Source organism: Dunckerocampus dactyliophorus, chromosome 6, assembly GCF_027744805.1.
Source record: "Dunckerocampus dactyliophorus isolate RoL2022-P2 chromosome 6, RoL_Ddac_1.1, whole genome shotgun sequence".
NCBI classification, from domain to species: domain Eukaryota; kingdom Metazoa; phylum Chordata; class Actinopteri; order Syngnathiformes; family Syngnathidae; genus Dunckerocampus; species Dunckerocampus dactyliophorus.
Window position 1 is genome coordinate 32,972,365 of NC_072824.1, and position 15,345 is coordinate 32,987,709.

Sequence of the window (15,345 nt, forward strand, 5' to 3'; positions counted from 1 at the left end):
TTCCCTTGTTTAAGCATACTAACTGTCTGATAGCCATGAAAACCGGAAGTCAGCTCCGTCACCTGCCTATGATGTCATCAGTGGTTGACTCTGTAATTCTTTTCTAACACAGCCACAATTCTCACTTCTCACATCAATGTAGTTTTGTCATGCATGTTACATACGTATAAAGAAACCAAAGCATTACCATTAAGGGTTTTGCTAACCTTTAAAAGATGAAAAACAAATGAGAAACGTTTACACCGTATTCCTGTGACAGATACAAATTGGACCAAGTTTGAGAAAACTTATGTTCAGTGAGAAAAATAGCCCAATGTACGATCCAGCAATAATAGAAGCCAAATAGGAACGAGGAAAGCCATCCATCCTTGAAAGTAGGCGGTGGTGTGACGTCAGAGGGGGCGGGGCCGGGACTCACTGAAGACGCACGCGCTGCGCTGAAGTTTGCCACAGCTGTAAACGCACCACGAGTGCGTCATCGCCTCTCATGACAATAGAATGAGGAATCCTCATCGCATTTATCTCGCTGAGGATAACGCGTTCTTCTGCGGACTTTTCACGACTGAGGAAAGAGAAACAGTGAGGCTTATCCGGGACGGTTTCCAAAATAAGAGCGGCGAGGCGCGGCTTCAAAGAGCAAAACAGGTAACTCTTGAAATAAGAGTCAATGACTGACACTTATCACGACTGTAATAATTCACTTTTACTTGCTAAAGAGCTCAATACGTTGTCACGAAAGTCGACAATCACGATATAAAGCTCTTTTCCTGCTCGCTGTCAGGAGGAAGTACACCAAAATGTCCAAAGTGCGGCCCGGGGGCCATTTTTGGTCCGCAGCTCGTCTTTTATTGGCTTCTAAAAATAGAAAGAATTCATTATTCATGAGATGTATTATTATTACTAGATATTCTACAAACTTGCTTTGTCACCTATAACACATAGCACAAAACACAAACTGGATGGAAGGAGTAAAAGTTGACATAAACATGAATAATAATAAGTACAGGTACTTTGATAAGTAATTCCTTCATGAAATCCTGAAAGAATGAAGAGTAAATAGCATGAGCACGGGTAAAACTGACGTCAACATTGTCTAATGAATGTTTGAATACGGAGTGTATTTCGTACCAATGATTGTTTAATTCATCGCATTTATTAATGATGATGTGGCGTGGGCATATCCATCCATCCATTTTCTGTGCTGTTATCCTCACTGAGGTCGCAGGGGTACGCTGGAGCCTATCCCAGTTGCACGTGGGGATACTCACAGGTAAAAAAAAATAAGCAAATCCAATCTATAAGAAAATATTCATAATTGCCAGACAAAATATAATAAATGATACTTTTTCACATTAAGGTGCAAAAAACCTCAATTTGAATACTATACATTCATGTTGATATAATGATATAGATGCAGTATTTTTTTATATTTTGATGAGAACTTAAATACACAAAACGTACTCGAAGAAATATGATCAACATTTAAAAACAGCTATATAAAACAACAAATATTTAAAACAGCTGCCGTTTCGATTAATCTTGTTTTAGTCCATGCTTTTGTCACCAAGGGCCCCATCCTGATGACAGAGCGAAGCAAAAATGAGACAACGCAGAAAATGAGGAAAAAAATCATGCTCAGGTATTTATTTGGCAAATGAGCGGAAACTTTTTTTTTTTGCTTACAAATAATAACCGAAAAATGTATCATTATGTCGGCTTGAGATCATACCTGTCAACATTTGCACTGTGAAACAAGGGAAATGTTTTGGAAAATTAAGGGCAAATGAGGGAAAATAAGTAAATTCACCGACGTTTTTATGCATGCTGGGCCGTTGTCACCGACTTTTTCTCGTGACATTTTCTTATCAGTGTTTGTCCTAAACCTTTTTTGTAATGTCCTGATGTTTTAGTAGGTTTTTAATTGTATTCTTTGAATATTACAAAAAAAAAGTATACACATGGCCCCCTTGCCACACTTTGGGCATTGTATGCACTCGTGAGTGTGGAGGGAGCAGCCTATCAATCAACATACATCCAGCATTTCCCCACAGGCAGGTTAGGGGATAAAAAGGGCTAATAAAAGTCCTCTCCTGACAACTGCTGAAACATTTTATGCAGCCGTGTCACACTAAATCACCGACGACGTCACCCAAACTACCTTCTCTCCATCTTGTAGAAACAGCCATTTCTACTGTCAGTCTTTCCGTCAGATGTAAAAATTGCTGTTTAACTTTGCACTGTCAGCATTTTCTGCAGGTTTTTGGCTATAAAGATGACTATTCCCAAGAAGCCCAAAAGCTTTAATTTTGATAGAAAAGCACTTGAACGGTAATTACAGGCAAGACCTGACCTCTGTTCAACTCCTCCCCCCTTGTGGCGTAAACAAACTACTTATAAAGTCATCTTTTGACTTGAGCTGATATGTTTTTAAAAAAAATTGTATATTATGATTTTTTTATTTCTTGTATTTTTATTATGTATTTGATCTTTTTTCATATTTATTTATGCGTTATTGTATTTATATTTTGACATTATTATATCACATTATATATGTTGTATATGTCATATTTTATTACTGTACACAGGTATTTATTATTTTATGATTTATCTGTTTTATTCCATATACAAGACTCTTTTTCACACAGTATTAACCTCCTGCCACCCAGGAAAATAAAAGTTGTAGTTTTTTTTGTTATAATATAATAGTTAGAGTTGTTTTTTGTCAGAAAATGTGTTTATTTATTATTTTATATAGGGATGTCCGAATATTGTCATAAAAGTGAGATATCGGATCATACTGGTATACATTTTTTAATGACGTGCTCCACAGAGCAGCATTCTCGCTAGCTCGCTACCGGGACACACTAACAGCAACACATAGGAGCACAAGTTTTATTTATGTCTTAGTTTCTCTTATTATGTCTACTATATTGGGTAATAGGAGTGTAAAGGTGACTATAGGGGTGTTATTTCATGTCTAGAGGGCTCTAATCATGTTAAAACCTGTACTTGGAAAGCAGTACGAAAAGATTCCACTTATAAATAAGGAATTGTTCTTTGGGTGATAAACCGTGATAAACGAGGGACTACTGTAACTGGATAAATAAATAACTTAAAAGCAGCCAGTTTGGGAAGACGGATCCTCAATGTCATTGGACAATCCCCAACAAAGCACATGCCACCGGAAAGAAAGCCCGTGATGTCTTCTTCAAACCACAGCCCTTTTGCACTGTGGAGTGTTTTGCAGTGGAAATAAGGACAAAACTTCTTTGCTGGCTCCCAGGAGGTTCACGTGACACAAATGTTTCCACCTTTCAGTGCGCACAGTCCCGTCCTTCTTCCAATGGCTTGTAAAGCGGGGGCCGTTGCCGGGTCTTGGCCAGGCAGGTTTTATGGTCCCATGTCTGTCATTGCGTTGCCGCATCTTCTTCTTCCCAGGCTCGACACCACCCCCCCACCCTCCCCCATCCCCCGACCCCATCGACCCCACCCCTTTTCCCTGTGCCAGCTGTTTCCCTCAGCGCTCCCAGCGCTTTGGAGAATGGAGGAGGAGGACGCATCGGTTGTTTACGGTCAGTGACAGAGGAGTGCGGGGTGACTACTTCCACGTACGTCTGAGTCACATTCCCAAAAAATTACAGAGCGGTCGTTTGGCTGCAGGCCGACATGAAATAAATTTGCTGGACCTTTCATTAGGAATTCCAAACTAACTGCCTTACAATTTCACTGCGTGTACAATCCGTCAGGGGTGGGCGATACTGCAAATCTTGGTATTGATTCGATACCGAGTTGATATACTTTTTACTTCAAATGTTTCAGAATCATTGAAGGATTTAGTGATTTAGGCAAATAAAAACAAAGTGTCTCACAGTGCAATATCCAATATATACAAGTGCTTCTCAGTACATTGAAACAGCTTTGACAAATCAATCCAAATTGTCATAAAGTGACTACCTTGTATATTGTAAACTACTGGTTCACACTGTAGTAAAAAAAGAACTCCATAATTAAACACCCGAAAGCAAATAACTTTTACAAGATATTGAATTTATTTGAAAGTCCCCGTAAATACAATAACACTGTCGCCCGAAGTCAGCTGGGATAGGCTCCAGCATGCCCCCGCGACCCTAAAAGACGAGAAGCGGTATAGAAAATGGATGGATGGATATCAACAAAATAGTCCAATTATTCTCTTTTATTACCTACATTTTTTAGCAAAATAAAGTAAACATAAACAAAAACAATTTGCTCACACAGATGAATAAAAAGATCTGTCATCCCACTAGTGTGGATCGGATACTTTCTATCGATATTTGGATGGATTCTCCCACCGCTGCTGAGTGTCTCTGATTGACTAGACCTTCAACAAGGAAGCGAAATGCTTTGTCGTTGTTCATACTGACACAACAGATTGAGACGTACGGAGGGGATAATACCACTGTCAATCAAGCTGACATGCTGGACGTCTCCCCATGTCATATATGGTATCATTCCAAGCAATCTTCAGAGCAAGATACTTACCTTCTCGAGCTTCAGACTCTTTTACTGTTTCCTGCTGTAAAGATAATTGGAGATCTAGAAGGAATGGGTTGGGGGTTGGAAGTCAACAAGACAGTTTGGGGCGAGGACTTTATTGTTCGGGGCCGTGCACACGCCAGCTTTGGGCTCCTCGTCAAGTCCCACAAGCATGTTGCAGCTTTAACAAGCTTTGCGTCACCTTTAGAAATCACAGCTCATCCTCCTGCCGCTGATTGACACTTTTTAAGGCGTATAGAAGTCTACATGGATGGAATGTTGCCAGGGGCAGGGTGGAGGTGTAGAACGTAATGTCCGTATTGAAATACAGTAGATGCATGTTTTTCATGGTGGGTTATGATCTGGGACTACAAGCAAAAGGCAAAGATTGGTGAATAATCAACTCATTCAATACCAAAGACACATTTAGACATTTTTTTAAACCCAAACGCTTGCTCCGAAAGACGTATTTCTATGTTTTTATGTTTTTTTTTGCGTGAGAGGCAAAAAAGAGGTAACTTTTCAAGCAGTTGTAAGCCATCAAAACGGCCACAAGGCGGCAGAAGTGCATTTGATCAGAGCTCGGCATGGATCTTTTGAGTGTGGTTACACCCTCGACAGCGAGGAGGATGTGGAAGAGCATGGAGGAGTGTAGCATGCAGAAAGTTGCGCGTTGCAGGAAAACGCATGCAAAAACGCAGCACGCGTGTGCACAGTTTCGTTCCAAATGTGAAAACTGTAAATGGTTCATGGTGTTATATTTGCAAATAAATCGAGGAAAAGGCTTCTTGAGACGTCATCTGTACTTCTGTGAAGAAGGTGTCGGACGTTTCGCTCCTCATCCGAAGAGCTTCGTCAGCAAACTAATAAGTGCTGGTAGCCTAGGCCTTAAATACAGTAAGAGTGGGCGGAATTGGTGTGCCAACACCCTCCTCCTATTGGTTCCTTACACTAAGCCTGGGCGGAGTAGTGGTCTAATGGCAGGAGAGGATTAGATAAAGTGACTATATTTATAGTCGATGGACAACTCCTGTACAACTGAGAGCCTACACAGACGCATTGCAAATAAATTGTTATTTTGATGTAAAACAACCCGTTTTTTTGTATTGTTTATGTTTAGATAGTTGAGCTGTCACAAAAGCAAAACATTTTGGTCAAAGTGAAAGTTATGCTTCTAATGTATCTTTTCACAAAAGGCTGTTTTTCTCCATTTTCTAGTTGGGAACTGATATTTTCCTGAAACTTACCTGTGTTCGACTGCTGATTGCAAAACAACGGAAAGCTGGCCGGTCCTGAAGGGGTTGAATTTAGAAAAATGGCTGGGATTGAATGAGTAAAAAAATGCCTGTTTTTGACACACGGCTCGCTCCTGCCTCGCCATACCTTCCTGCTAGCTTGACTTTGACGGCCTTCTCTGATTTCGGATCAACATTTGCAATGTGACTGTTGTAATTACCAATAGATTACGGTAGATTCACCTCCAGACCACCCACCCCAGCTCCACACCTTTAAATGATAGAAACCCGCCACTAATGAAAGATAATGCCAGATGATCCATCAACAGATGGAATCAGAGTCACGTGTAGACGTTATGTACGGTGGAACCTTTTTGTTATCAGTTCGTTCCGAAAGGGCCGACAACAAACAGGGCAGTTTTTCCCATCGGAAATAATATAATATAAGCAAAAATGTGTCTTTTAATAATGATGTGGCGTGTATTAGAGTTGCAGCAATTAATCGATGATTAATTGATTAATCGACAACTATTTTGGTACTAAAACATAAATATGCTCTGATTTCAGCCTCTCAAATGTGAATATTTTTTTAATTTCCTCCGTCGTCTATGAAAGCACAGCTATTATCTTTGTGTTTTAGGCAAAACAAGACATTCACACACATCAGCTTTCACTTTGGAAATCTGTGACTGACATTTCTACTTCTTTTCTGATATTTTGTGAACCAAACTATTAACTGTTTGTGTTTGGTTCGTCTGGGGCCTAACCGATTACTCGAGTCATCAAAACAACAAGCTTCTGATGGATCGACTTGGAAAGTTAACGTTGGTTGCAGCCTTACTGCCGATACCGCTAAAATCCCAATGCCAGAGCTGTGTTTTCTTTAATATGCAACTACGCCAAAAGAATATCAGTAAACGTAGCTAGAAGAATATCAGCAAACGTAGCTAGAAGAATATCAGCAAATGTAGCTAGAAGAATATCAGCAAACGTAGCTAGAAGAATATCAGCGTATGTCGCTAGAAGAATATCAGCGTACGTAGCTAGAAGAATATCAGCGTACGTAACTAGAAGAATATCAGCAAACGTAGTTAGAAGAATATCAGCAAACGTAGCTAGAAGAATATCAGCGTATGTCGCTAGAAGAATATCAGCGTACATAGCTAGAAGAATATCAGCAAACGTAGCTAGAAGAATATCAGCGTATGTCGCTAGAAGAATATCAGCAAACGTAGCTAGAAGAATATCAGCGTATGTCGCTAGAAGAATATCAGCGTACGTAGCTAGAAGAATATCAGCAAACGTAGCTAGAAGAATATCAGCGTACGTAGCTCGAAGAATATCAGCAAACGTCGCTAGAAGAATATCAGCGTACGTAGCTAGAAGAATATCAGCAAACCTAGCTAGAAGAATATCAGCGTACGTCGTTAGAAGAATATCAGCGTACGTAACTAGAAGAATATCAGCAAACGTAGCTAGAAGAATATCAGCAAACGTAGCTGTCCCCACCCATGCAGTGCCTGACGCTTTACAGACAACTGGACAGCACAGAACTCTTAACATTGCACGTAACTTGTCATTATTGTTGATTTTATTTTAGTTTGCTTGATTTAGTGTCGATGCCTGGCTGTTTCATAGGGCCGTGAACGCGTGTTTCTGTTTGGCTCAGATTGATTCGGCCGTCTCGGGCCTAACCGATTACTCGATTCATCAAAACAACAAGGTTCAGCTTAAATGAGTAAACGTTAGTTACCTGTATATTTATGTGTAACTAACGTTTACTATCTTAGGGTTTTTACAGCAAAAAGAGGAATAGAGGAGTCTGTGGAGGAGATCCATGAGTTGTAGTGTTGGACATTTATTTTAACAAAAGACCAAAAAAAACCAAACACAAATAAATACTTCAATTTAGTAATAATATATGATGAAATATATATAAATATAATACAGCTTAACCTCTGTTTTCATCATTAATCCGTTCCAAAAGGTTCAATGAAAATCGAAACGTGAAAACCAAGGTAATTTTTCCGATACAAAACAATGTAAATCCAGACACCCAAATATATTAATAAAAAATATGTTTATAGTTGAGGATGCAGAAAACCATGCAGAATCATATAAATGAGGAATGGTTGGAACTTGTTGATGGATTTACCGTACATCCTGACAAGACGAATGCGGTCGTGGTTCTCACCTTCTTGATGAAATTGCTGCCACCCACAACGTTCTTTGGCCCCATTGCGTGTTATTTAGCAGTTGCACTCCATTCAAAAAAAGCATGGATGGTGAGTCAGCAACGTGTAGGGTTGCTTTGTTTTTGTACTCAATCCCGCAAAACGATACAGTACCGGGCAAGAGGACGAGTTTGTTATGTGGAATATTGTCCAAAAACTGTGGCAAAATTTTCAACAGAAATTGAATCATACAAAAACTGGGGCGTACGAAAACCAAGGTTTCACTGTATACCATATTTTTGGACCATAGGTCACGCTTTTTTCATAGGTTGGCTGGTCCTACAACTTATATTCTGGTGTGATTTATATGTAAAACATATATTTTTTAATTTACTAAATTACCGAATACTTTCTAATATGCTTCTGCCTTAGAGGCTAGTGTCTGTAAGTAATGTGCAACTATCATGATGACACCTGTGTGGATTGAGAAATGTGGTATTTTATACAGCAGTGTTTTTTAATTATGTCTAGCTTGGAGATTGCAGCTGCTGTGTCAGATAGTGACTAACTAAATACACACCTCTGATTTTCAGTTTATTTTCATTCATTTGTGAATAAAAAAAATGAAATTTCGGGGTTAAAATGCGGCCTTTTGATACCTTTCTACACACCAGGATGTGTCCAGGCGTCATGCCAAGTATGTAAAGTGTCTACTTTGAGAACATTCTGACATTTATTAAACAGGTACGTTTAAAAAGTGACTTATTTCAGCTTCTGTAGCTTTAGTTTGTGTCCTTGTTAGTGTAAACAGCGCCCCCCTCCCTTGGCGTAGTCTTCTTCTCTTGTGAATTTAATGTTGTTAGGAGCAGCACCATGATGCGACCTTGAAAATAGGGTATGTTTCACGTTGGCGTCTCAGCACAGATACGGTGCGTTCAAGGACTGCCGAACAAAGTGCAAAATCTCATGGCTTAACGAAAAAACATTCTGAGTGAAGCGTAAAGACAACCATGTTGTTTAACAGTGGTACATGTATGCAGTGCATGTAAATGTATTATCAAGTATATGCAGTACACTGTATGTTACCTTACCAACTTAAGGTGAATGAGATGGGTTTTCTGTGGGAAAAAAATGGCCAAAAAGTGACCAAAGATCTGCAAATGAACATGAGGAAATTGCTGGCATGCTACGGCCGGACTCTCATTCTCAGGCTGCTGTTTGTCATCAGACTGGTGCCTCCGGTGTGTTTGAGGCCAAGTGTTTTACGGGGCTTCTTTCGTGTGTCGCCTGAAGGCTTGTGGTTGTAAATCAAGTGTGATTCATAAAAACAGGTTCTCCTGTCTGCCAGGTTTCATCTCATCTCCGCGAGCCGCAGAGATGTACAAATAGATTTTGGCCCGCAGCCATACCTCCCTGCAACTTCTTCCTTTACCAACTGCGCCCCTGTCAACAGCTCTGTTCCCGCCCTCCCCCCTCCCCCACACAGGGCCAATGATGTTATTTTCTTTAAGCTTGCCTTTGACTGTCCTCCATGGGAAGTACCTGGCAGCGGATGCATGTGGCAGGCCTCTGTCTGGACACGTCCGTCTCCCCCTCTCTTCTGTCTGCACGACCATGCAGTGTGAGAATCCCTGTATCCGGGGGTGGGGGGGTGTTATTCAAATGCTGCATTAAAGAGGATTTGTTGTGCATGGTTTAGAAATGTCAAGGCGGCTTCATCGCCTGGAAGAAGAATGAGCTCATTGCACATGGTCCTGTGAAGTCATTGATGGAATGCACGTAACAAAGAATTTGTCTTGTTTCTGTCTGCAGGGTTTTATAGTGCATCACCTCCCAGCCATGTGGTAATCATCTGAACATCACCCAGAAGATACTCTGAGCTCATCGACAACACCTGCAATGGCCCACCATTATGAGTCCTGGTTACGGACGGCACCATCTAGTGGCAGCGCCGAAGACATTAACAACATCCCTTCGTGGTGGGATCTCCAGCGTGATGTTCAACCAGGGAACTGGATTGATCTCCACACAGGGCAAGGCTTGCCTTCCGCGAGTCCAGGGGGCGCCATGGGCGTGCAGTCGTCTTTAGCCTCCTATGGTTCTGACCCGCAGCTGTGCTCCTTGCCTCTCCCGCAACACGTACCGCCTTCACACTCCTCTCACCTCTTCCCTCAGGAAGGCTTCAAGATGGAGCCCATGCCTCCTGAAATCCTGCAACAGGAACCATTCTCGCTGGAGGAGCCACAGGAGAACGTAGTCTCGTCCCGTCCAAAGTCCCAGCGACGTTCCTCCAGAGGTGGCGGCCAGGCGGCGTGTCGCTGCCCCAACTGCGTTCATGCCGAGCAACTGGGTCAGAGCACGGACGACAGCAGGAGGAAGCACATGCATAACTGCCACATCCCCGGCTGTGGCAAAGCCTACGCCAAGACCTCCCATCTGAAGGCTCACCTACGCTGGCACAGCGGGGATCGGCCGTTTGTCTGCAACTGGCTCTTCTGCGGCAAGCGTTTCACTCGCTCGGATGAACTGCAGCGCCACTTGCAGACGCACACCGGCACCAAGAAGTTTAGCTGTGCGTCGTGCCCTCGGGTGTTTATGCGCAGCGATCACCTGGCCAAGCACATGCGCACACATGAGTCCCCGGCAGGGCATGGGGAGGAGAGGCTGAACGGAGAGGGAAAGGTCTTTCATGCCTCCAAAAATCCTCCGTCGTCCTCCAACATGTCAGCACCTGACACCTCAGAGCCTCAACCGAAGTTGAAATGTGAGATAGACCCCTCAGTCTCCAGTGGGACCGGCTAGTGCAGCTCCTTTCGCAATTTTATTTCAAGGGTTGCCATCTGTTGCACTTTCGGTCATAAGACTTTTACCATTGAGCGGTTTGGGTTGAGAAACGGAAACAGATGATTTCAGACACTTATACGCACCGGTAAATGATTGATATCGACTGGACCTTCAACTCCGTGATTGAATAGAAAGGCACTCAGTGGAGTACAGACCTCTGCCAGGGGAAATGGAATTGTGGTGTTTCTGTGTTTGTCCATCTGCATGTTAGCAGGTTTCTAGAGGATGATGTAAGGCCGTGTCCACATGAATGCCGATACAGTAATCCCTTGTTTATCGCGGCTAATTGCTCGCTTAGTTGGGCCGCGATAAGTGAATTTCCGCAAAGTAGAATTCCTTATTTATGAATTGACTATTTTCGTAGTTAGAGAGTAGAAAACCTGTTTACCACCTTCTAATTAAGTTTTTAACATTATTAGAGCCCGCTAGACAACAAATAACACCCCTATAGTCACATTTTCACTCGTATTACCCGATGTAGTAAGGCATATTAAGAAAATAAGACATAACATAGACTTACACACGTTAGCATTGGGAGAGTTCCTTGTTGTTGTTCCTTTTCTACTTCCAGTGTTTGTACAGTACTTCCTGTCTTGACTATTGCCTCATCAGTGTATCACTGACACCAATACTGCCTCATATTTGTTTTTTACTTCCTTTTTTATGCTTGAAAATGCTTAATTTAGGCATGGCTCAGGTAGTAGAGTGGTCGTCTCCCAACTTGAAGGTTGCTGCGTCGATCCTGCGTCGATCCCAGTCATCTCAAAGGGTCCTTGGGCAAGATACTGACCCCCAAGTTGTTAATAATAAGCGGTACTCAACCACAAAGCTGCAATGATTTGTTTTAATTTTTTTTTTTTAAACGGTGATAGAGCCAAGCAGCGAAATTGGAAGCGTGAAGTGGCGAGGGATTACCGTATTTTAAAAATGCCTATTTTTCTATGCACTTTTGCGCACACCTTTCAAAACCTTTCCCGATGTTTTGTGGTAAGTGTGGCTTATTTTAAAGAACATCTCACTATACTGTATTGATGAACAGAGTTACAATGTGCGACCAAGTCAGCTGTGGTTTGCTCTTCCAGGCTTCTGATTGGCCAAAAGGCATGTGACAGCCTGTGAAAGTCTTTTAATGCGGCCATCATGTGGATGGAGATTTGTTTGACACGGGAGTGGGGCAAATATACCTTTTTGAAAATATGAATCTTAGGGTGGACTACGTCTGCAACTAAGCATTATTATTATCGGTTACTCTGAAACTTGTCCAGTAATCAGTTAGGCTCTGGACGGACCAGATCAATATGAACCAAACACAAACAGCTAGCGGTTTGGTCCACAACATATCAGAAAAGAGGCAAACATGTCAATGGCTCTTTTTCAAACTCAAAGGTGAGGCGTGTGGATGCCATCTTGTTTTGCCTGAGACACAAAGATCATAGGTCTGCTTCCATTGATTACTAAGGAAATTAAAAACTATCCACACTGGAGAGGCTGAATGAAAAAATGATTCATCAAATACCCAAAATAGCAGCATAATTGATTAATCATCGGTTCAGCGATTAATTGATGCCTGGTTCCATCTTGATCCAAATGGCAGAAAAGATGCTCTGCAAAAGTAAAAGCACAAATCTTTTTTATATGTGCATGGAGAATAACGACAGTAGATCCCCTCTGTTTTACGTGCAGGTTATGTTCCAAGAATGGTGAAAAATGGCAATCCATGGACGAACCCATAAAAAGTCCTAAAAATGCCAATTTTTCATGTTCTGAACAACGTGTGCCCACCATTCACCACTATTAGCCCTACTTTGGCAAAGTGAAAGGAGAGGTGAGTTACTTTGGTTTTATTTACATGATTGGCAAGATTTAAATACTTTGTTGACAAAGCAAAACCCCTCTCAAGCAGTGCAGTTATTTTGTGCTATTTTGCGCTCTAAACCCTATAACGTGCCTCTCACAGTTATTAAACACACGTTAATATCAGTTTTACACTTTAAACAATTCTAGGCACACACACAGTATGCAATATTGCACTTAAAATTTGCAGTTACACCACATCATGTCTTGTCAAAGTGTCTTTCTGCTGGAAAATGTTGAGTGAATTGACTTGTGAGATGAGCTTCCTCTGCTGGATTCATAGCTGCATGCCCCCCCCCCCCCCCCCCCCCCCCCCCCCCCCCCCCCCCATGCTGCTTTCATGCTGCTGGGCTCACCTGTTACCTGTTGATTTGACTACTGTGAGAATTGTGAATGAACAAATATGGGGCATTATTATTTATTATTACAGCTTTTTACAGCACTTCACTCAATTACACAACAGAAATCTGTTATTAGTCCTTACTTTGAAATGAAGTAGGTCATAATTACAACGTGGGACAATGACTCCACTGCCCATTAACAATGTGTTAGACATAGCTCAGGCCATAGGTGTACAAAATAATCATCATCATCATCATCATTCATAAGTATAGTTATGATCACTAAAGCGGTGACACTGTAATTAGGATGTTTGTAATAATGCGATTGTTTTGGATGTGATCATATTACAGTATATGTTGATCAGTAGCACGACATGCTCATTTTTGAACTCATTTCCCTAGTCATTTTTAAGTTGTAGAGATTGTAATAATACAAAAAAAACTTCAAGCGATGGTGATGCTGATGGTGTATGATGTTTATTTAATCTGTTATTGTTGTCTATTAAAGAAAAACAGCTGTGTGCGTGTGAAATGTTTTGTCATTGGACTCGGTAGTTGTGGTAGTTTATGCTGTCATTGCAGTCCTTCCAAGACAGCAGACATGCGTCTTCAAAGGTAAAGTAAAAACACAGACAATGTGCCTGGTACCATTAATCACGGCCATAAAAATACATACGATATCGTATATGGGCTGCATTTATAGCAGGGGGGTCCAAAGTGTGTCCCGGAGGCCATTTACGGCCCGCAACTGCTTTTTTACTGGCCCTCGGCACATTCTAAAAATTTATTTTTAAAAAAACAACAGCAAAAAAGGAAGAAAAACTAATTGTACAAGAATAACGACAAAATATTAAGGGGAGAAAGTCATTATTTTAACAGAAAAAATAGCATAAAGTTGAAATATTATAGGAAAAAAGTTGTAATATAAGAAACAAACCAAACAAGAATTAAGCTGAAATTTTAGGAAAATGAGGTTGGGTGAATGCGATAATGTTATGATAATAAAGTCAAAATAGGAGAATAAGCCATACTAGTATGAGAAAAAAATGTAAAAGAAGAACATTGAAATATTTGTAAAAAATTTGTAAAAGAAAAAAAAGTCCTCCCCGTAGACTCACCACCTGGGTCCGGTGCATTGCGCTTTGGGCGGCATTCGAGGGCGGACACCTAGGCGACCTGGTCTTCGGCAGCCAAATCTGGTTCTTGGGACATGGAATGTTACTTCTCTGGCAGGGAAGGAGCCCGAACTTGTGAGAGAGGTTGAGACATTCCGACTAGATATAGTCGGACTCACCTCGACCCACAGTTTGGGTTCTGGATCCAAGAGGGGCTGGACCTTGTTCTACTCTGGAGTTGCTGCAGGGGAGAGGCGACGAGCTGGTGTGGGCTTACTAATAGCCCCCCGGCTCGGTGTCTCCATGTTGGAGTCATCCCCGGTGAACGAGAGGGTCCTGACCGTCGTTTGTGCGCACGCGCCGAACGGCAGTTCAGAGTACCCAGCCTTCCTGGAGTCCATCAGAGGGGTGCTGGAGAGCACCCCACCTGGTGACTTTGCTGGGAGACTTCAACGCCCATGTGGGCAATGACAGTGTGACCTGGAGGGGCGTGATTGGGAGGAACGGCCTTCCCAATCTGAATCCGTGCGGTGTGATGTTGTTGGACTTCTGTGCGAACCACAGTTTGTCCATCACAAACACCATGTTCCAACATAAGGATGTCCATAAGTGCACATGGCACCAGGACACCCTAGGCCGCAGGTCTATGACCGACTTTGTAGTCGTATCATCAGACCTGCGTCCGCATGTTTTGGACACGCGGGTAAAGAGAGGGGCTGAGCTGTCAACTGATCACCACCTGGTGATGAGTTGGATTAGATGGCGGGGGAGGATGCCGGACAGACCCGGGAGACCCAAACGTGTAGTGAGGGTGTGCTGGAAACGTTTGGCAGAGTCACCTGTCCGTCGAGTCTTCAGCTCTCACCTCCGGCAGAGCTTCGCCTGCATCCCGGGGGAGGACGAGGATATCGAGTCCGAATGGGCTCTATTCCGTGCCTCCATTGCTGAGGCAGCCGATCGGAGCTGCGGCCGCAAGGTGGTCGGTGCCAGTTGTGGCAGCAAACCCTGAACCCGATGGTGGACACCAGAGGTCAGGGCTGCCGTCAAGCTGAAGAAGGAGTCCTATCGAGCATGGATGGCTTGGGGGACTCCTGAAGAAGCTGACAAGTACCGGCAGGCCAAGCAGCACGCGGCTTCGGCGGTGGTCGAGGCAAAAACGCGGGTGTGGGAGGTGTTCGGTGAGGCCATGGAACACGACTTTCGGTCGGCCTCGAAGAGGTTCTGGCAAACCGTCCGGCGGCTCAGAAAGGGGAAGCAGTGCCCGGTT

The 15,345-nt window shown here is 42.6% G+C and overlaps 1 protein-coding gene across 1 annotated transcript; it reads left to right on the plus strand.

Annotated features, from left to right (window-relative positions):
* Positions 1 to 451: 451 nt before the first annotated feature.
* On the plus strand, positions 452 to 12,888 carry sp6 (Sp6 transcription factor). The gene is made up of 2 exons (XM_054779205.1): positions 452 to 645; positions 9,737 to 12,888. The coding sequence occupies exon 2, from the start codon at positions 9,824 to 9,826 to the stop codon at positions 10,724 to 10,726; it is 903 nt and encodes a 300-aa protein (XP_054635180.1). The 5' UTR covers positions 452 to 645; positions 9,737 to 9,823; the 3' UTR covers positions 10,727 to 12,888.
* The last annotated feature ends 2,457 nt before the right edge of the window (positions 12,889 to 15,345 follow it).